This window comes from Gasterosteus aculeatus, chromosome Y, assembly GCF_964276395.1.
Source record: "Gasterosteus aculeatus chromosome Y, fGasAcu3.hap1.1, whole genome shotgun sequence".
NCBI lineage: Eukaryota > Metazoa > Chordata > Actinopteri > Perciformes > Gasterosteidae > Gasterosteus > Gasterosteus aculeatus.
The window spans coordinates 17,805,382-17,828,164 of NC_135709.1; the positions used below are offsets into that span (position 1 = coordinate 17,805,382).

At 45.3% G+C, this 22,783-nt stretch overlaps 1 protein-coding gene and 1 long non-coding RNA gene across 12 annotated transcripts in view; one reads left to right on the forward strand and one right to left on the reverse strand.

The window, feature by feature from the left end:
• LOC120812458 (membrane-associated guanylate kinase, WW and PDZ domain-containing protein 2-like) overlaps window positions 1-19,240 on the forward strand; it is an 81,339-nt gene extending 62,099 nt beyond the window's left edge. For 3 of the 11 annotated variants that reach the window (XM_078097651.1, XM_078097655.1, XM_078097656.1), the window contains 13 exons: window positions 4,138-4,667; window positions 5,319-5,487; window positions 8,808-8,839; window positions 11,564-11,756; window positions 11,879-11,994; window positions 12,377-12,569; window positions 13,318-13,557; window positions 14,039-14,224; window positions 14,605-14,899; window positions 15,579-15,798; window positions 15,872-16,036; window positions 16,646-16,784; window positions 17,827-19,240. In XM_078097651.1, the coding sequence (XP_077953777.1) occupies window positions 4,138-4,667; window positions 5,319-5,487; window positions 8,808-8,839; window positions 11,564-11,756; window positions 11,879-11,994; window positions 12,377-12,569; window positions 13,318-13,557; window positions 14,039-14,224; window positions 14,605-14,899; window positions 15,579-15,798; window positions 15,872-16,036; window positions 16,646-16,784; window positions 17,827-18,515 (3,167 nt within the window). In that variant the 3' untranslated portion in view covers window positions 18,516-19,240. Of the gene's footprint in view, window positions 1-4,137; window positions 4,668-5,318; window positions 5,488-8,807; window positions 8,840-11,563; window positions 11,757-11,878; window positions 11,995-12,376; window positions 12,570-13,317; window positions 13,558-14,038; window positions 14,225-14,604; window positions 14,900-15,578; window positions 15,799-15,871; window positions 16,037-16,645; window positions 16,785-17,149; window positions 17,239-17,826 lie in introns of all 11 variants that reach the window. The other 8 variants (XM_078097652.1, XM_078097657.1, XM_078097658.1 and 5 more) reach the window with 7 other exon arrangements.
• Window positions 19,241-21,007: 1,767 nt separating this feature from the next.
• On the reverse strand, window positions 21,008-22,777 carry LOC144391099 (uncharacterized). Its single transcript, XR_013454975.1, has 2 exons — window positions 22,255-22,777; window positions 21,008-21,662 (listed from the first exon to the last, which is right to left on the reverse strand). It is a non-coding gene; the product is annotated as an uncharacterized LOC144391099 (long non-coding RNA).
• Between the last annotated feature and the right edge of the window lie 6 nt (window positions 22,778-22,783).

The window sequence follows — 22,783 nt, forward strand, 5'->3', positions numbered from 1 at the left end:
TGCTGAAGAGGCAGTTCCCCCCCAGCGCTGCTAAACAATCTGCCTGGTGCGGAAGAGGATGAGCATCCTTCAGTGTCCTTTTATTCAACCAGCGAAAATCTGTACAGATGCGTAGATCCCCGTTCTTCTTCCACACAAGCACCAATGGTGAGGCATATTCGCTAGTTGACTTTCTGATGATCTCCTTTTCCTCCATCTCGCTTAGTACCTGGCGCAACTTTTGGTACTGGCCAGGGGGCACTCTCCTGTATGGGAGTCTGAATGGTCTGTTATCTGACAGGTGTATGCGATGTACAAAGTCCTTTGCCTCTCCACAATCGAGATGATGGCGCGAAAAGATGTCCTCATACTGCATCACAAGGTCAGCCATCTTCGTCTTACAGTTTACAGACACTTCACACGACTCAACGTCAACAGTACTGAGCCCAATTGAGCAAAGCTTTTCCTTGGCGGAGCCTGCATCAGTAATAGGAGGCATGGCTGATTGATCGCATCCGGCCACCTCTATCGGTTCAACAACATCCATGTCCTCGAGCGCTGCACATGTAAAAACATCAGCTAGTTTTGCATTTCGCCTCAAGAGCACAGGTCTGTCAGATGTATTTATGAGCTTCAGCGGAACCTGCCCGTCTCCCCAAAGTGTGGTTACAATCTTTGCGACCAGAACCCCTCTGGGAGCCGAGCGGGATGAAGTGGGCTCTGTCATGACGGTGCTACCTGGTGAAATAGGAGTGTTCTTGGGTAGTTTTCCCCAGATGAGATATTCACTTCCAGGCTCGAGACAGGTCGCTGAGTTACACCTGACTGTACCGACATTGTCCGGAACATCACTACCTCTCCATGGACTCAAACCTGAGAGTATAGACAGGAAATGTTCAGCGTCTGGGTCTCTGTCTGGGCAGGGGCCAGACACTGTCCTCCAATAGGATTCGCAGGATTTAGATTGATGCAGGATGTATTTTATAACATTTGTCCCTATGATCAACTCATCATGCTGTCCCGGGACAACGAGTGTTGGAACAAACATCTTGCAACCATACACTTCCATCTCCACGCCAAAAGCACATTTGGGCCTCACACGAAGTCCCCCACATCCCACAAGGACTACATTGACATCTATCTGTTTCTGGTCGGTTATCACTCCAGCATCTCTCAGTTTCATCTCAGCTGTTTCACTAATGCTACACGCCATGGAGCCGCTGTCCAACATGCCACCTATTGCAACCGTTCCACCCAGTACCGCAGGTGTGTAGAAAAGACTGTCACTACTGCCAACTCTGTGAATATTCTGGAAAACAACAACCTCAGATTCATCACACGAGTCTCTCACAGAGGTGTACACCGTCTCAGCATCAAACATGTCATCTATTTGGGAGTTTGTTGTGCAACTTGTATTGCCTCCCTCCGAATACAAGTCGACTAGTTTCCCTCCATCTGGAATTGAGTTGAGGTTTTGGCAGTGCAGTTTAGTTTGGTGTGGCCGGGGGCGTGGCAGGCAAAACAAAGTCGGTCAGACATACAATGTGAAATGGTGGTGTGGCTTGAATCATTACAGACCTTACAAACTGCCTCCCTTGAACGCTTTTCATGGGACACATGCTGGAACCGCCCACCTAGAGTTGGACGCAAAGTGTTCCGTGGCTGCATTTTCTCCATCATCTCCTGAAACATGTCGACCATAGAAGAGAAGAGAAGCCTCTCCTCTGACTGCGGGAGATTTCTTTCATGACAGGGTTCGCCTTGAACTGGATTAGGATGACACACTTGCTGGTGCTGAATCTGGAGAGGGGGAGATGAAGGGCTCGCAGAAAGGTACTGCGCAGACATCGCCCTATCACTCAACGGCTGACTAGGTTGCTCAGAAGCGACTGCAGTGATGTAGTTTTTCAGTGGTACGGTATCAGTGGCGCCGCCCCGAGCCCTCAACTCACGCTGATAATCATCAATCCTCGACTGAACATCCCGTGCGGTCCATTCGTGAAGTGGTTTAAACTTTAGAGTGCAGGACAGTTCTGGGTCAGGGCAGTGCTTGACAAACATGAGAGCCACTTCATCATTCATGTTCTCCGTCCGCTTCCCTTGTCTGCACAAACCCTCAAGTGCAAGGTCGGCTGCTTTGTTCAGTCTTATCCAGTAGTCAACTGGGTTTTCTCTGTGCTTGGGCAAAGTAGCATAGAAGTCTGCGAGGGGAAGACATGAGGGAGCAACACTGAAGTAGTGGAGGAGAACATTATATATCCGTTCAGGTTCGACATCGAGCGCAAGATCACTACGCAAGGAAATCTTCACCACATCTCTGGCTTTGCCCATTAAATGACTCATTACTTCCTCTGCTTGGTCACAAACAGGAATCTGTCATTTTCTGAGATGTGTTTTAGTCATGTCAATCCAATCCTGGACTGGGTATTTGTCGGTACTGTCACCTCTGAATGTCTGCAATCCTTTATCAGAATTCACATGGACTGTCACCTGTGGAGGACGGTCATGTTGATCAACATTAGTGTGTGTGGTCTGATCAGTAGTGGTCTGGTGCTCACTGGTCATGTTTACAACACCAGCTGACATTAACTTTTCGACAATGGACTCACCAATTTGGGCACCTAACTGCCCTACCATGGCTGTGAGATGGTGTATGACATCAGCATCACTGCTAGGAGTAGACGTGAGAGGACCCCTCATTAACCCACCAACGGGAGTACAATCTGGGCTCTGACCTAGCCCTGTATCACGGTTATCCGGTGTTACCTTAGAGTGTCCCACATCCCTACTGTCAGCAACATAACTGAGCCAAGTGCCCCTGCCCTTTGGCAGACTCGGGCTAGCAAACTCATCCATGTTTACTTTAACGGCTGTTTACAACCAATAAATGTACTTGCGTTGTGTATTTAGAACCAAAACCCAGCAAAAACAAAAGAAAACAAGAATTCAAAATTCTTGATTGTCAAAAGTGGACTTTTTTTTTTTCTTTTTTTTTTTTTTTACACTCTGCCCTAGTTCACAATCTTTTAAAAACCTGATACGACCATGAAGAGTACAAAGGCGGATCAGGACGTCAGCACAGCATCCGCGGCGACGAGCATCAAGCTGATCTGAAGATCCGGGTCACGGCACCAATGTAACAGATGTGTTTAGGGCATGGAAGTAGTCGACTCAGGTACTGATCTTTTCAGCATTTATTTGCTCCTGCAGAAGACAATAAAACACAGACATTGCCTTCTGGTCTCTGCACATCAGCTCCCTACACACAGGGTCTTCAACAGTGTAACACTACTGTGCAGGAAAAACGGGACTCAAAATCTAAATTATAGCTTGTCAAAGATCGAAATTGTGACAAAAAGTGAAGTGAACAAAATAAATAACAGTGACAACTGCAAAAATTCCAGCATTAAAACAAAAGAAAACACATACCTGCAGAAGACAATAAAACACAGACATTGCCTTCTGGTCTCTGCACATCAGCTCCCTACACACAGGGTCTATGGAGGGGAACGTATACGTCAGGACGACCGGATGTAGCGAGTACAAACGGCGCGAAATTAAACAATGACCAAACGTATACTTTTATCACCACTCCATCGAATAATGACGCACCACAGCTGAGAACCGTGGTCATGTTACCCACGCTAATGGTAGCTGATGTTAACAGTAATAATTAAGAACATAGCGAAATAGTGCGACGTCGTTTTTTTTTCTCAACTTACCTTCAACAGTGTAACATTACTGTGAAGGAAAAACGGGACTACGGAAGCCTAGGAGGCGCAGTAGAGATGAATCGCAATTTCCGCAAATTTGACTCATCAAAATAAAATTCACACACACACGTTCAACAAGATTGTTGAATAATAACCAAAAAATAAAATACAATACTTTGAAAATGACAGTGTATTTCTAACTCTGTTACATATGTTCCTAAAAGACACTTAAGAGGGACAGAGTGCTTTTACCATGTTGCGACAGCATGTCCTGATACCGCTGAGACGTGAGAGTTTTCGCAAAAGACGGTGACAAGTAGTGTTTTTTGCAGCATACTATGTTCACACACGAACCATTGAGATCGAATCCCGTGGTCCGTGTGGGATGTAACACGCCGCAGTGTGAGTGCGTCTGAAGCCGTTTCTTTCCTATCGTCTCCCACAGGTGATGTCATTGTCTACATCAATGACATCTGTGTGCTTGGCACCACGCACGCCGATGTGGTCAAGCTTTTCCAGTCCGTGCCAATCGGCCAGAGTGTGACCCTCGTGCTCTGTCGAGGCTATCCCCTGCCCTTTGACCCTGAGGATCCGAGTGGCACAGCGAGCGCTTCCTTGACACCCATCGGCATGGAGCATCGTCCCCTAGTGGTAAACGGCCGCGCCAGCTACGACCCGTACCTGGAGTATCTGTCGTTGAGCTCCCAGCTTCCCCCTCAGGCTCTGGCCCAGGCCGGAGCCCCCCACCCCGGGGACACACATTTGGATGGCTCATCTCTGCCGCCCACCACACCTGGTTCCGTATCCGGACTCACGCCGCACGACGACAACGTGTCCATGGCCTCCTCCGGGACCACGGGGGGCGCCGGGCACGCAGCACAGGGGGCGGAGTTTCTCACAGTTACCATGGTGAAGGGGGCGGAGGGATTCGGGTTCACCATTGCCGACAGTCCCACCGGTCAACGAGTAAAACAGGTGACCCATCACAATCGTCAGTACGTCTCCTCGTTCACTTTAGAACACGGAAGGTTTGATTTGTCTGTGATTCAGAGAGGAGATGTGTTCTTTCAAGAGCAAAATCTTAGACGTCTGCTAAATTATGTGATCACGGTGAGTTACACATTGAAGTTACAACTGCGGTTCAAGGTTTAATTCAGTCAACGTCACTACGTAGAAAGAGAGCTTAGTACGTGAAGATATTCCACCTACTAGCATGATGGTGAATGTTTGAAAGACGAGATTAAATAATGCATTTAAGAATGAGATACATTAGAGAAGATTGGCGGTGATGATGTGGCAGATGTTATTTCTTATCCTTGTTGTATTTCTCCAGTAAAACATCTGTAACATCAAGTCATGTGTTTTATGTTCCACATTCAAGTCTTCTTATTCTTTCATTTGCTTTCTGCATTTTTGACAAATGATCTTCATGTTATTATCTTGAGACGGGTCATTGGCTGTTACTGAAAAATACTTTAGAAGAAGCTGAGATAATCTAGCAGCTTGGCATTTCTAGACAGATATGAGTTTAGAGACCAACAATAGAGGTCTGTTTGTTCGTTCATAGACAGTTTCGTTAGACATAAGAAGCTTTTTGTGACGGCGGACAGCGTGTCTGTGGTGCAGGTGCTCGACCCGGGCTCGCAGGGGGCGTCGGGGCTCGTGGAGGGAGACCTGATCCTGGAGGTGAACCAGCAGCCAATGGCTGCAGCCGGACACAGACGAGTGGTGGAGATGCTTAAAGAGTGTCCCGTGGGAGCCGAGGCGACTCTCCTCATACAGAGAGGAGCGACGGGTGAGAGATTTCCTCTTTGTGGCTGTTCTAATACAGTATCCTTCTTTCTATTGTTCATTCACAAGGGCTACACGAAAACTTGTAGATAACTGATCTGATGTCAGATGAACCACATGTTGTACAGACACTAATAGTTAAATTGGATGTATTGATGGATTTCTTATGTAATGTCTTTGGCGGTCCATAAATGTCATTTTTTTTATGAAGATACTCAAACATAATATTCAACTCTGCTTTTTCCTGGTGATTGTTCTTTGTCGCATGGTAAGAGGAGCATTTGGATGCCCTTCAAAGATACTTTTTTAACAAAATGAAAGAAGGATCCGGTGCTTGAGGAACTGTATATAGGCGGCCTTCTGATTGAGATACACAAATATGTTGTTATGGTGCATCTTCTGAAGCTGCAGCTTTGACGAGAGGAGTCAAGCACATGGAACAGTGAGAGCCGAGGGAGCAGAAGAGATTTTGATTACGATAATGTTGAGACTGTTCTATTTTTACAGTTTATAGGTTCACTGTTTGCTTTTTGATGTGCCATCCAACTCCTTTTCTTGCTCCTTTATTCGTCAATTCTGTCCAGGGATCCATTTCCAGGCGTGAAAAGGCCATTTGCATTTTATCTTGGATAATAAAAGAGGATTATTAGATGCATTGTTTTGAATTGTTAATTAGGGAGGAAAACAATCGGTCTCAAATGCAACTTATTTTTAATTAATTGGATGGTGACAATCTTTATTAGTGCAGACCTGAAAAGCAATCAAAGCAATCAACCCACATTTAGTGATCTTGACACATCTGATGTAAGTCCTCCTTGGTGTTTTGCAGACTTAAACCAGTCCTGTTGTCTCCAGGTCTCCAGGTTTCCAGTGACAGGACATTATCAAACCTGACAATGTATTGGTGTACTGACGTACTGTTGCGCCGTCCAAGTGAATTGATTGTGTACATATGTATGTATTGTGCCCCGCAAATTATACTCAGTCAGTTTATTACATTTTCATCAAATACATTTTGTGTTACCGTGCACGGATGTGTATGTGAGCAGCTGAGATCAAATTTTGCATGCTAAGACTCTTCCATCTCATGGCCATGCAGAGCCAACATCTGCCACCTGGTGGTTGACCCTTCCAAAGACATACGCTCGCGTTCCACTGTCGGATACGCCATTTAAAAAGGATCAAAAATACAACCGAGTCCGCCCCACAAGGAATAACGCTCCATTAAATGCAGATACACAGATCTGTCTTCAAAATGGACCCACAGCTTGCAATAGATATCACCGTAAACGTGCCAAGGGAACTCCCTCCCCCCCAAAGAGGCCGTCTCCCCCAACCTCCACAGTTCCTATCAAAGAACTCAGCCTGACACAGCCCCTCTGACTGTGTTGCTCTCCTCGCCACAGGGTAAGAGGAAGGACAAGGTCCTTTGCAGAGACTCAGCTGTACAAAATGTCAGGAATGTTTAATCTTGTTTGAGTTCACAGACGTAGGATTTCTATGCGGAAAACATCAAAGGAATTTAGCTTGCACGCGTGAATTCAAATGTGAGACCGAGAGAATCAGCGCTGTGTGTGTGTGTAACAGACAGGGTGTTACACTTCCGCTGCATGAGTGAGCATGAGTGTGAGTGTGTGTGTGTGTGTGTGTGTGTGTGTGTGTGTGTGTGTGTGTGTGTGTGTGTGTGTGTGTGTGTGTGTGTGTGTGTGTGTGCGTGCGTGCGTGTGTGCGTGCGTGTGTGTGTCTGGCTGCTGTAGCGTGGGCACTCTGCCAGAGTTACACTGAGCTCTGGTCACGTTCTCAGCTCGGTCCCCCTGACATCCCTGTTTGAAGCGGAGCCAACCACAGACTAGAGACACTGCAGCACCAATGAGGATGCAGATCATGGCTGTGAAGAGAAGCGCGACTGCTGCACGAGCCAATCAGGCCGATCTGAAGGCCATCCAGAGCTCAGCAGGCTAGTCTGTAAAGACCGGCCGGCCAGACTGTCTGACCAGCGAGTCCAGAGAGTGGCCACATGAAGGCTCTCTACCGATCGTCCATTCGTAATTGATCAGCATTCACACGTGCCGGCCACACATCCGGCATTGATGAATGGTATTCACATTTAAATTATGCTTAAATACCTCTTTGAAAAAAGACACATCTCGAAAATATGAGTGGACAGTTGCCTTTTAGCTCACAAGGATAGTTTCTTGAGAATTAATAATCAGATCTCCTCAAAGGCTTCCCTTAAGGCCCGTTTTCCCTAGAGGATGTGGTTATTAGTTGGTTTCAGCACCGTGGACAGTTCTCGTCCAACCGGCATTCATGTTTACGTTTGTGCAGGTTTTTTATTTCCTCATATTGTCTCGTCCTCCACGCTCAAAAACATTCCAGGGACATTTATTTTTAAAATCAGTTTTTCATGGGGGGAAATGATTGGGGGCTGGGTTTGAAAAAAGAAGTAAGAATGTCATTAATACATTTTAATTTTTAATTTTGTGAACACATGTTCTGGCAGTGATCTTTAGTATTTTATTTTTCCTTAAAGTTCTCCTTGCTCACTTAACTTGCTCACTTGACTTGACTTGCTGCTCCGCGCTTTCATCTCACACATCTACAAAGCAGGCGGATGTAGCTGGGAAGTAATTCCATAAATATATTTTTTAGGAAAACTCAACTGAATAAATATTAAATGTATTCATATTCTCAGAAGCCCATGTCTATTAAAGGACTCATCAGTGATACAGGAGTCTCAAGTTTGTCTCATGTGTGTGTTTATGCATTTAAACATGTGTAGAGATTCAAACTGCCTCTGCATACAAATCAGCTAATGCATTTGAACCCCCAACATGTAAACGTATGTATTTGGGTCTCATAAATGTGCTGTATGTCTTTGATTCAGTGGAGTCTCAGGGGAGCCGTGTTGCTCAGATACTTGTGATGAGCAGCACTCCCTACATGCAGATATGACAAATATGACTTGTAAACTGTTTCTGTGTGTGTGTGTGTGTGTGTGTGTGTGTGTGTGTGTGTGTGTGTGTGTGTGTGTGTGTGTGTGTGTGTGTGTGTGTGTGTGTGTGTGTGTGTGTGTGCACATGCATTTGCCTTCAGCCAATGATGTAATTATGTTGAAAACAAATCTAACAACCAAACCAATTTAGGAAGATTTACAGAAACAAAGTCAAAACAGGGAACTAATACGTCAGCAGACTGAGATCATTCAGCAATTATATCCAACATGTAATGAATAAAACCCTCCGCCCAATGGCTAAAATTCTGTCTACCAACAGGATTTCACAGCTTGCTCTCTATAAACTGTGTTTTCTTTTCCGTCCTTAGGCCACATCTCGCCTCGAAAGGCCTCCAAACAGGTACGATGATTGAAGCAAATGTTATGCTGCTTGTGTGTAGGTGTGCATGTGTTTAACTCGGAGAGGGGAAAAAAAGATCTGTCTGAGAGGAAATGTGAGTCTGAAGCAGATTTGTTTGTTGAAGCAGAAAGGTAAGACTGAAGCGCTTTTCACGAACGACTGTGTTGCCTCGGAGGTGTTTGGCTTTTGCTTTTATTGTGAGATGAGACGAGACAGCCCGTCGTGACCTGCTTATTGGTAGGGTCTCATCCGATCTCACACCTCACCAGCCGGAGAAAAGCTCCTCAGATTTACACTTAAACTGCAGCTGCTACTGCTTATACAATCAGCGCTCATTCATGGTATTGGATAGAAAATTCACACGTAATGAATCTCATGCGAGTGTAAAATTTGAATAATGATTTTAATGGTTCTCATATAACCCATGGCCAAATAGCTATTTGTATGCATTGTATAATTGAGTAACAGAAGCAAGTCTGTTAATTATCTTCCACCATCAATTATACCTGACATTATTGTCTAGGATTTTACTTGATTTTTACATAAACCGAAAACAATTTTCGTGGAGATAAATTGGGGTAAAAGACATTAACCAGTTTGCACATTGAATTATTTTCCCTTATTTCTAGCAATTAGTTTAGATCAGAGCTAGATTGTATTCCAGCTGTCTGTTTCTGTCCTGCATGGTGCAGTCACAGTGTTGCCAGCATTGGACGTCTCTCATGAGTGAACTTGGTCTCTTGTTGCCCACACCCAGGGCTGTAGTGGAGGGTAAACGCACGTAAACGCCGTTTACGCACCTCTGGAATTTTGGAAATAGCGTTTACGCACCTATAAGTAGCGTTTACGCACCTATAAATAGCGTTGACGCACCTATAAGTAGCGTTTACGCACCTATAAATAGCGTTGACGCACCTATAAGTAGCGTTTACGCACCTATAAATAGCGTTTACGCACCTATAAGTAGCGTTTACGCACCTATAAATAGCGTTTACGCACCTATAAGTAGCGTTTACGCACCTATAAGTAGCGTTTACGCACCTATAAATAGCGTTTACGCACCTATAAGTAGCGTTTACGCACCTATAAGTAGCGTTTACGCACCTATAAATAGCGTTTACGCACCTCAAAGTTCCCTGCGCCTTGTATTCTTCCGTTGGAATAATCCAAAATAAACTTGGTGTAATTTTAAAACAGCTAAGACTACGTTTCCTATTGTTGAACATATAAACGGCGTAGTCTGAATCATGTTCATCTGCGCTGTATTACGGTCTGTGAGGATCCAATCAGTGCCTTGCGGCTGCAGCAGCGACCAATCAGGATCCAGGAGGCACATACACGCTGTGGATCAGCCCAGTGGTCCCCAACCTTTCTTACCTCACGGACCGGTTTCATGTCAGACAATATTTCGCGGACCGGTCGGGAAGGTCGACCGGTCCGTGCACCCTCCGGGGGGGTTGGGGGGGGGGGGGGGGGGGTAGTAGTCGTTGCGGGCGGAACGACCGACGGTGGGTAGTAGTCGCGCGCTCTGTGTTCGCTGGGCGTGCACGGTAAAAGGACAAGCAAAACGCCTGGTGACGCGCGCACATAATTAGGAGAAAATCCAGTCAATGTTCAAAGGCTCTGCCTCCCCTGTCATCATGAGCGGGGAGCAAAGCTGTTGCTTCACTGAATAGGCCTATATGCTTAATCAATTATTTTAAGTCATGAAAGGTGTAGAGTAGCCTGTAAGCGTTAGAAAACAAGTCAGTTCTCAATGTGAAAACAAAACATGCTGTATAGGCTATTTATGATGACATAGGTAGTACATGAGTGTTCCTTTAACGTTAGTGTCAGTGTGATTGACAGGCTACTTAACTGGTTAACTCTTAATTCAACATATTTGTTCAGGCAGTGAGAGGACAGGCAATGATGCAGAGAGCACAGGGAGAGAAACACCAGGCCCAATAGAGAGAGAAGCACAGAGGAGCCATGAACCCCAGAACGCCTGTTCTGGGGTTCATGGCTCCTCTGTGCAAGGCAGGACCTGACGTGGAGGACAAGGAGGCCCTCTGGGCACTACTGTAAAAAGGAGACTCCATATGTAGATAGTTCTTAATCTGCAATTGTGTTGTTGTGTTGTGTTGACATACTTTTCTTCACTGTTTTCTTAAATTTAATAAACTACTAACACATTTATTCATTGTCATTGATTGTATATGACTTTTACTGATAACATAATGCAATATAGCCAGGACAGCCTTACAGAGTCGCAACGCTTTGTGTTGCGTTGCTTCGCATCGCGTCGAGGTCTGTATGATCACAAAATTCAGAGTTTACCCACCTCTGATTTTACCACTACAGCACTGCCCACACCGCACTATAACACAATCAATTTCCATTTGAGATAATGACCAAAATCTACCAATCAATGAGAAGCCTACTGGAAGACATCAATGTGCCAGAAACAGAGAGGGCTCTGAGACATCTCCCAAAACCTCGTTGTGGCGCAGGGGGTAGAGTGGGTGCGCTGGGAACCACAAGGTCGGTGGTCCGAGTCCCGGCCTCCCCACGTCTCAAGTTGAAGTGTCCCTGAGCAAGACACCTAACCCCTAATTGCTCCCCGGGCAAAAATGTAAAAAGCCATGGGTTTAAATTGTAATGTAAGTCGCTTTGGATAAAAGCGTCTGCTAAATGACCTGTAATGTAATGTAAAATCATCTGTTGTTGCTGCTTTCCTTGTAGTTGCCTGACCAGTGGGATCCACATGGCAGCCCCCAAGCAAACCTGTCCGGCCCAGTTTTGCCGCCTGGCACACCCTTCCCAAACCAGCCGCAGCACCGCACGTCTGTGCCCGACTCCACCGAGGGCTTCGATCTTAACAAACCTGACCCCTATGACCTTTATGAGAAGTCGAGGGCCATCTATGAGAGCCGACGTAAGTACTGCAACTCGGTTTGTGAGAAAATGAGGCGTTATTTTGCTTGGTATGGCTTATTATACGCTGATTTTTCAATTAACGAAAGGAGTCACCCCTTGTTGTCGCTATTTGTGCCTCAGGTCCAGAGTATGAAGAGGTGGAGGTTCACCTGCTGAGAGAGAAGACCGGGTTTGGCTTTCGTATCCTAGGGGGAGACGAGGCCGTGCAGGCTGTGAGTCCGGACGCCCGTGACAAGGCTCGTATGGGACGGGCTGGACCACACACATGTTTAACCTCATCCAACCTGCACCTGACCTCATCTTCACACTTCCATCGAGTCACACACATTTCCCAACAACATGCACTGCACACGTGAACCGGCACACAAGCACTTTTTGACTCAGGCCTAACCGCTCACTACCTGTCATGCTAAAGGAATGCCTTCCTCGTCCAGTAAACAATGTAGACTACAGATACAGAAGAATGCAGCAGGAGAATTGCAAGAAGGTGGAAAAATGATTCCATGACATAAAAGAGTCTCCAACCTGGATGGTGCAATTATTTTGTGATTTGACACTGTCTCTGTTTCATCCTCTTCACCTTCTTCTACGCCGCTAACATCGATTGTCCTTAAACAGATTGTTATCGGGGCGATAATAGAAAACACCCCCGCTGAGCGTGATGGACGGCTTCGACCCGGGGACGAGCTCATTTCCGTGGATAAAAATGTGGTTGCTGGGAAACCACACAAATACGTAATAGACTTGATGCACGCAGCCGCGCGCAACGGTCAAGTCAGCTTGACTGTGAGAAGGAGAGTGCAAATGCCTGGTAAGGACATGCTCTTCTGGTTTTGTTGTTTTTGTTTGTTTCACAGTTTATTAAGAATGGAGAACACGCTGCATATTTCAAGACCGAAAAAAAAACATTTTTAAACAAGTTGGACAGGTCACACATGCCGACACTCTGTGTGAGAAGTACACACTGATCCTGCACACAATTAATTTCACATGCAGAAAAACATAATTTCTCTGAATTATTTACTACACCACAGACAACGTCCTCTCAAGGAGCCTGTCTGATCTTTTGGCCTGTTGTTATTGTTCATATAAAAAGCACCATACTGTATATGCTGCACCGCAATGTTTTTAACCCTGGCTCTGGAGAAGGCTTTTCATGTTTAAAGTCATGTTTTTATGTTACCTGAAGGCGATCTGCTACCTCGCCCCCTCAACGTCAGTAAATACGTTCCTTTTAAGGGGAGACTATTTCATTTCTCTGATCTTTGCAGGCATTTAATGTCTTCTCATTTGAAAATATGAATATATAGAATCATATATTTCTTAATCACACACTTCAAAGGATAAACAAACACTCTAAATTTGACATGGACAGAAAGTCACCGTTGGATGTAGAGGTGTGCTGTTGCATGCAATGAGCGGTTCAGAATGACATTTCTTTAGTGGCTACATGTTAAGCTGCATTTCAAAGCTTTAAACAATCTTTAAAATGAATAATTCTTACAGCAACATCTGCTTCTTGACTCATCCTACCTCCTTTCATGCTTCCTCTCCACCAGGTGAACTGTGTCCTGTAAATGGACGCAGGCCCGGCTCCGTGTCGACCCAGCACAGCTCTCCGCGTAGCGATGCGGCCTCGGCTTCGGGCCCTCTGGCAGTCGTCGTGCCGACTGCCACCTCCCCTCCGGAGAGATCCGCCCTGCAAACCAGTGATGTGGTTATTCACCGCAAGGACAACGAGGGCTTCGGCTTTGTCATCATCAGCTCCCTGAACAGACAGGAGAACGCCTCCGTCATCAGTGAGTTTCTGCGGTCTGGAGCCCTGAAGGTGGCTACTGAATGCAAACAGGGGCGTTTAATGAATCTTGACGACCAGGGATCCTAAGGGTGGTAGCCGTAGATGGATTGTTTATTGTTTGCTATTATTTAAATACAAGTATAATTTCAATTTTTTATCATTTATTTATGGATTTAAAATATGTCCACTCAAGGAACAGGCTCAAATATCTACTATATCTACTATATATATATATATATACATATATATATATATATATATATATATATACATATATATATATATATATATATATATAATATTCATTATATCAGATGTTCTAATAACCAGTGAGCTTGGCATCTAACAATTAAATTGATTTTGTGGTGTTTTTCTTATCAGAACTTTTCTGAGCTGAAATCAAACTTAAATAGTGTTTACTCAATAAATCTGTTTTTGAATTGTTGTTAATTAAAAAGCGTTGTGTTATTGCTTGTTTCCAGCTGTGCCGCATAAAATAGGACGCATCATCGAGGGCAGCCCTGCGGACCGATGTGGGAAGCTGAAAGTGGGCGACCGGATCCTGGCCGTAAATGGACAATCCATCATCAGCATGCCGCACGCAGATATCGTCAAGCTCATTAAAGATGCTGGGCTAACAGTCACTCTGCACATCATACCAGAGGAGGGTAAGTGATTCTGTGTGACACAAAACCAAATTATGTTACCTCGCTTTTGTGCGGCTGCTTGCTTAGATTTCCCCTGATGGAAAGAAAATGCTGAAGCGCGACTGCTGTGTCTTTTTATGAGTATTTCATTTTTCTTGGCCAACGAACTCCTAACACATAAAATGCATCAGTATTCTGAAGCATAAGACACTTTTACACAGTGAGCCAGAATGGAGCAAAAACATGGGTTAAACATCAGATAAATCAGATATCAGAACATGGGACAACCACACTGCAGTCTTCTGCATTGTGTGCATGTTCCTCCTGTCTGTTTGCTCCAAATCTTTCTCTTCAGAAGGATTTAACAGGTGAAAGCGTCTCTCAACTTCTGTCCATCACAGGATCCCACTCTGGCCCCAGCTCGGAAAAGCAGAGCCCAATGACCCAGAAACACAGCCCCCAGAACCAGCACAGCCCTGTAGCACAGCCCGGCCAAGGAGGCACCCAGCCCGGCCTAATGGCCTCCCAGCCGGGTCAAATGCCTGTGCAGCCCGGCCAGGCGCCAGCACAGACTAGCCAGGCAGTAACTGGCCCTTCTGTAACGGCGGCCTCCCATCCTGCGCCTGCCGGAACCCAGCACAGCCCGGTCAGCCAGGCCTTGGGCCCGCCTCCACAGCTCTACCTCCACGACGGCAGGTGAGAAGCCGCCGAGAGGGAGGGGCTCGTTTTCACTCGTCGCGAGCACTTTGCAATATTCCTCAAGCGTGTCTCGGTGACTGCAACGAGCGAGGAGTTTCTCAAAGGTGGTCAGATCTCAAACTGTGTCTCTAATTGTTCACCTTGAATGCCAGAAAGTTCAAAAGAAAACCTGTGACTGCAGACAACTTTTGTCCCAACTGGCGCTCAGTCTCAGGCTGGTTTCTACTTTATTGCGTAACACCACTTAGCTTCTACGGTGTCAGTGAATAATTTACTTGAAAGTAGCTCTTCTATAATGCAGGAGCCCGGCATTCAGGCCCTCTTCCTCATTAAAACTATGAAAGTTTAAGTATGTGGTGTGTGCATGGATGGGTTTGCGTGTGCATGTGAGTCTCAGATCAGGAGCAGCACTTCCCAGAGCTGTGGATTTATGCCCATTTCACATGTGGGAGCTGGATAAAGGTTTCAAAACAGAGTGTGATATTTTATTTCCATCCTTTTTTGTTGCGAGCTTCTTCAGCTGCACACACTCAATCATTTTACAGCAAAGTAATCTCAAATGTTACTTTACACACAATACACACTTATGAGAGTGTGTGCATTCGGAAAAACCTCTTTTCATTAATGCTTCTTCACAAACTTCTCCTCTGACTACTTCTGTACTCTCTCCTCACAGGTCAGAGGTTAAAGCCAGACAGGATGTCAAACCTGACTTCCGGCATCCTCCTTTCACTGATTACAGGCAACCTCCAGTAGACTACCGACACCCGCCGGTTAGTGATTACAGACAGCCGCCGACGCTGGACTACAGACACCCGCCTGGTCTGCTGGACTTCAGACAGCACCCTGCAGCGGCCCAGTTTCCTCTGGGCATCCCTCCCGACTTCAGACACCAGGTACCGCTGGACCAAGAACCGACTGCTGCGTAGTGTTACGTGGTGATTTGTTTGCAGTAGGTTTTGTTGCAAGTTGTCTGCATCTCTCCTGCAGGACTATGACTACTTTACGGTGGAGCTGGAGAAAAGCACAAAGGGTTTTGGCTTCAGTATCCGTGGGGGCAAAGAGTACAAGATGGACCTGTTTGTGTTGCGCCTGGCTGAAGATGGTCCCGCCATACGAAACGGAAGGATGAGGGTGAGATGACATGGCGAGATGATATGTTGAAAAGCTGTTTAGGAGGTGATTGGAATTGTTGTGAGTGAAGAACGGTTGCTTTGTTGAAGAAATACAGAAGTGGGAACTAAGAAGCTGCAAAATACCGGTTTGTCCATCTTGACCATCTAAGACAAAATAACACAACATGCTGGTGTGGGATTTATTTATTTCACAGAACTTACAGATGGTGTAAAATTCAATACAACACAGGGTTTTTTTGCCTTTTTAAAAAATAGGAAAACCCTGCCGTGTTCCTTCTGCAACATGCTTATTATCCTTCACTCCTTCTGTTAAGTCAAATCTTTATTTTACTGTCTGCCACATCCGCTGTATGTGAGATGAACAATCAATCGGTTACAAATCACTGTAGGTTGACGAGAGCAGGCGCATGTGTATTCACACTAAGGGACCCTCTGCTCATGTTGAGGTGTACTAAACCAGGCAATTAATGGCACTTATTCCCCAGTCGCCCCGGTGGAAGGAAACGTACTACGGCTGTGTTGAAAAGTCGACTTCCCGTGAATAAACATGGCTGACATAATTTGACCATATGCTCTGTGTGCCCCCGCCCTTCCTGCCCCCCGCCAGGTAGGGGATCAGATCATAGAGATTAACGGCGACAGCACTCGGGACATGACTCACGCCCGTGCCATTGAACTCATCAAGGCGGGAGGCAGGCGGGTCAGGCTGCTGCTTAAGCGAGGCACAGGACAGGTGCCAGAATACGGTGGGTTCTCCCGTCATAACGTCCAAGTCTCTAAATGTCAAACTCTTTCTACTCTTTTCCGGCCTGATTTCTCTCTCACTTTCATGCGCAAGATTTTCATTGTTTGAGGTTCAACCTTACTGTTTTAACCACAATGTCTTTTTTCCTGCAAATGCTATATGTTTTACTCCAGAACATATTAACATGCATTAATATAAATCTACATTTTACTCCTCGCTCCTCATTCTTGTCTACTGTTGTTTGAAACTATTAAAACTATTTTAATCAGAGAGTAGAATAGCAACCGTCTCTTTATCCTGTGTAGGATTTAACCCCGCTGTCTTAAGTCTCATGATTGGTATAGCCTTTTACTTGCCTTCCCTCAGGAATGGTACCTTCCAACCTCTCCATGTGCATGAAAGGTGACACACTGAGCTCCCCCTATTTCTTCCTAATGGGCCACTCTAAAGACACGGTTTGTGAAAAACTGCATGTCTCTCTCTCTCTGTCCATACTGATATGTGTGCGGTTTTGCTTTGCACTGGGCATGCATTTGTGTATGCATAATCATGAGTGTATGCATGGCAAAATAGCAGGTGTGTGTGTGTGTGTGTGTGTGTGTGTGTGTGTGTGTGTGTGTGTGTGTGTGTGTGTGTGTGTGTGTGCGTGTGCGTGTGTGTGTGTGTGTGTGCGCGTGCGTGTGTGTGCACGCGGGTGCTTCTGCGTGTTGTAGTGAGAGAGCAATAGGTTTCGAAGTGACCCTCCAGATGACATTGTATCATCCTGAAGAGGGCTGTGAAGCAGACTGTGTGAAATCAATCTGAAAGAATATCGCCTCACATAACAATGCACACGAGGCGTGTGCTGCTGCCACATATTTGCATGCAAATTTGCCCTATATCGTATTAGGATCTTGTGTTTATTTTGCAATGTTGTCGACGTTTTTCTTTCTCTCTGCCTTTTTTTCCTCTCCTCAACCTCTGTGTGCATGTGCATGCTGCTTTGTGCCATTCTGCTTTTACCTCAGTCCACCTGAGCATGTCATCTCCTTCCCCCCCGACAGACTGTGCCGCCCCCTGGGATACCTTTTCTACAGCCCACCCTGCCCTGCAGGAAGTGACCCTCAAGCCCTACCCGAATCCATTGCTCTCATCCCATTTAGCCCTGGTCACCCCGCATCAGCTCCCTCTAGAGGCCACAGTGTACACGGCAGATAAAGCTTCACAGCCGGCTGACCACAGCTCCGTGAGGGGGGCTACAGGTGGCAGGTCCACCCACCAGAAGTGTATCATCAGAGGGCAGGGAACCCAACAGGGATCTGGAGAGTTGGACTGCGGACCAGGCGAGAGAAAGCCTTGTGTTTTGCCTCCCAAAGCTACCCTGGCGAGGTCTGTTGAAAGAAGAGAGAGACAGCGTGATACTTGCTCCCCCTGCTGTGAGAGAAAGGGCCTGCACACTCAGGCGACGAGCGCTGTCTGGCCGTGGGACCCTTACGTGAGTGTGAATTTCAACGGAGCCCCTCTAGGCAGTGGTGACGGACATGTCAGCCTCCAGGAGAGGCCGGTGTCCAGAGGTCTTTTCCCCAGAGAGGATGAGAGGGCCAGTGGCCACGGCGGGCTCTGCTGCCCGTCTAAGACCGCGGACGATCCTCCCACGAGGAGCGCTGCAGCCTCCCCTGGGCCCTGGAACGTCCCTGGGTCTGACAAACTGGCTGGCACCCTGAGGTCCTGGACCTCCACAGTGAGCAGGTAGAATGGATCTCGCTGGTTTGGACCGGATCACACTTTCTGGCTTTCCATTCAGTTCCCCTTCAGATGTCTGAGAGAAGCTCGTCCATTTCTTCCCCTCTCTCCTGCTGCCCTGTTCTCTTATCCAGCCACTTCTAAAAGCATATTTGATGTTTCCTTTGTCCTTACGAGATAAATATTACACCCACCACCTTAAAAGCAGAGGAACTCCACAGCTATTGTAACATACATGTGTTTACCTGATGTAGACTGATGCGTTTTGGACCCGTAGGTACAGCAGCTAATGTTCAGATCACAGATGGGTCTCTGATTCAGAGTGGAGCTGTGCTTAACCTTTAACTGCTCCACGGTATCCGGCTCAGATGGGTTAGTGCAACTTAACATGAAATGGAACAGCGGTCCTCGCAGGAGAGAGACATCTGTTTACCCGAGAGATTTTCTTTCGCTCCATTTTCTCCAAGCAGTGGGAAGAATGAGACTAAAAATCCGTCAGAGGGCGGCGGTGACAGTGACACTCCTGGAGGTCATGGCACTGGTCCAAGTGGCGGCTTGGTTAACCCGACAGTAAGATCTCACATGCCTACCAATATATCATATCCTGTAAATGTAAAGATCGGACAAATATGTACATTGGGTCATCTCAAAAACATGTTGGCGTTTCTGAAGCAGTGTTGTAGTTAGCTACGTTGTATATAAAAGAGAAAAAAACACACCGGTAACAGTATTTTAGGATCACTATGTTCCATGGCCTCGTCTATTACTACATATCAAAGACTGTGCGAGTCAGTACTCCCAGACCGCTGTGGGGGGCAGCCGTCTTGTGCATGGATATAAACCACCACGTCTTTATACAGGGACCCACATGTCGTTTAGAGGTAGAATTTAGAGAGGATCTCCTCTGTGGAGCTGACCAGATATTTTTTGTTCATCTAACGACTGAAAACAGTCAGCTAGTAAGAACTCGTATCACTGTTCTTGAGTTACGTACACGTCTTCATCACGAGTCGACCATGCAGTCATTGTGCAGAAGTCTAAGCCCTGTTGTATTCATTTAATGCTCACGAGAGAATCCCATGTTTATGCCTTCTACTGTGCTACGTGTACCACATCACTGTGGGTGTGGGGAAGAGGAGGCCGATGGTTACAGGGCAGAGCGTGAGTGCCTTACTCAAACTAATGCAGAGCTGTAGGCATCTGCAAAACAGATGTTTATGATCATGCACACGTATGTGGAGCCTGTTTTCTTCTGACTTATTACCAAGCAGTATACAGTATATACAGTTATCATGATGCACTCGTATCAATGTCAATGATTGCCCTTGTTCCCTATTGCTTAAAAGGGGATACAGTAGCATTACATCCTCTTCTTAGAGTCATCTGGGAGAGTGGAGCTGTTAACGGTTACCCAGACATGGTTCCTGTCACAGTGGACCGCTGTTTCAGATGAGTCTCATTCCAGCTTTATCCTGTAAAGATCATTAGTTAAGTTTGTTTTGTTGCAGATGGAACAAATGCACCTGAATCTGAAGACTTAAGGTGACCTGGGAAACACAAATGCATTAAAAACCTGCGTTTGTGCACAAAGTTTTGATACCGGCAGAGTGGAGGTGCGGTGCTGTCAAACTGAGACGACCAAGATGAAGCCACTATTCTTCTATATTTCTACATTTAATATCATCCATCGCTCCCGACAATATGTTTGCTCTCATTACATATACATGACTAGAGAGTTTTTAAAAAGAATCACAATGCATTGTGACAATATAACCGAATGCAGCACGATGGCACCTCCCAGCTGTACTGGTAAACTGGTACAGGCCCACTGGCTAACAAGGACAATGCACCTGCAGACTGAGACTAGTCCCAGTGAGCATTTTTTGGTTGAAAAGACGTTTAAAAGACGTCTATGCCCGACGTTGAAAAGACGTTGCAAAATGGTTTAAAAGTGAAAGTTGTTTCAACGTCTATTCGTAGACGTTGAAAAGACGTCTATGTTTAGACCACATTTCAACGTGATTTTTTAATACGGTAATATTTCGTCCTCTCTTGTGTGCTATATCATTATTTTAGAGATTTAAAAAGAAACTACGTCCACATTTGTAAGTTTACCACCGATATTATAAATCACGTTGAAAACGGGTCTATACGTGAACGTCTTTTTAACGTCTACGAATAGACGTTGAAACAACTTTCACTTTTAAACCATTTTGCAACGTCTTTTCAACGTCGGGCCATAGACGTCTTTTAAACGTCTTTTCAACGTTGAAATGCTCGCTGGTTGAAATGTGGTCTAAACGTAAACGTCTTTTCAACGTCTACAAATAGACGTTGAAACAACTTTCACTTTTGAACCAATTTGCAACGTGTTTTCAACGTCGGGCCATAGACGTCTTTTCAACGTTGTTTCAACGGATAAATTGCTCGCTGGAAACTTACAAGTTACATACTTAGTCACAGTTGTCATGTTAACAGCCCTTAACAAGGACAAACACATTATTTTGTTCATTTGCATTTATTATAAATATAACACTATACATATAACAACACTTTTCCTAATTAAAAACAATACAAAAATAAAATATATATTTCAGGGAAATAAACTATGGATTTAAAAGTGCAGAAACAACATTTCTGTGTTCAACAACAACAATTCTGTGTTTGTAGACCATTTTTCTGAATTATTTGAACTTCATTTTTAGATTCTGTAACAAGATGTGGCTGTGAGTCACTTGAGTTGGGATAGTATACCTGAAATCAGCTGCATCTCCCTCATCCTCACTTGATGATTCTTTGTGTAAAGGGAGTCAGAGTGCAGAGAACAGCCCTCAATTGCAGATTTCTCTGGTCAACGTGTTTATTCAATTCAAATCATTTTATTTTGTTCATCTTTGCAATCTGTAAACATGCAACATCCTGTCCCAAAACCCCCAAAATGTAAAAAACCTTCATCCGGGAGAAACCTGAGGAGAAAACAGCAAGGCCGAAGGTGTGTAGAGTATGAACAATTTAAAGATGTACAGTACATCCAATTCCTACGACAGAAATGATTCTAATATTGTGGATTACTAAGCCAGGGGTAAGGCAGGACCAGTGCAGGGACAACCATCATCAGACGTAACCTCCATCAGATGCAACCACCACCCGCAGAAACCTGTGAGGAGGGAAGCACAACGGCAAAGTTGGTAATTTGGGTTTATGATGACAGTAATAAACTAGTAATAATAACAGCAGCAGGTGTGTTAGAACACTCATTTATAGATGGTTTACTTATTACATTATCAACAAGATAACAATTAATCTGCAACTTATGGTATTTCTGGAGTAACATGTCCAGGTATATTACACAGTATCATGATTTAAGCAGCAGTAACTTACAATGTGTTGGCCCTCTTGTTTACAGAGCACAACTTGTTGAATTCACCCCTTGCAATCTGTATTTAGCCCCCATTGCTTTAAAAACGTATCTTCAGTGTGAAATGCAATAACATTTATGGGTACAGCAACAACCTAACGCATTAGCAACACCAAAGACACGAAAAATATTCTGGAATGTTTACTTTTGGTCCAGGTCATCATGCTGCACGCTAGCATGCTCCAAGCTAGCATGCTAACTAGCAAACTCCCTGCGCTAACGCTAACTAGCTTAACAAAAAGGGCCGTCTTTCCTGTATCGGGTGGGCAGCACAAGTAAAACACCCGGTTATAGTTCCATGTGTGCTTCATCCAAACACTCCCGTACTTACAGAGTAGTGGAGCCGGTAGTCGTGGTTCTATCAGCCCGTTCATGTCGCTCTGCTGCCGTAACTTCGCCTCGTCCGCTCGGAGCTCTGCAGGCGTCTAAGAACTCGCGCATGCGCGTTACAGATGTGAGCGGAGTCACGTGTTTACAAGTAATGTTTGAACCTGCCCGCATTATTATGTCTTAAACGCATCTTATTAACAGCACGCAGTCCGTAGTTTCATAATTATGACGTTTTAAGTGAAATATTAAATACGTTGAAATTACGTCTTCGCGTAGACGAAATTTCGCCGACCAGTTCATTAATTATTATGAAAATCTTAACGTTAATATCGTCTATCTTTCAACCTTACGTTACATCATGACACATTTGTCAACAAATTGACGTTTTCTGGCACGTTGATGTTTCATCCCATTTTTAGCCGGTTGAAAAGACGTTGAAATGAGGTCTTAGACGTTCAGACCTCATTTCAACCCGATTTCAACCATATTTCAACGTTGAAATTACGTCTTGTGCTCACTGGGTATAGTTT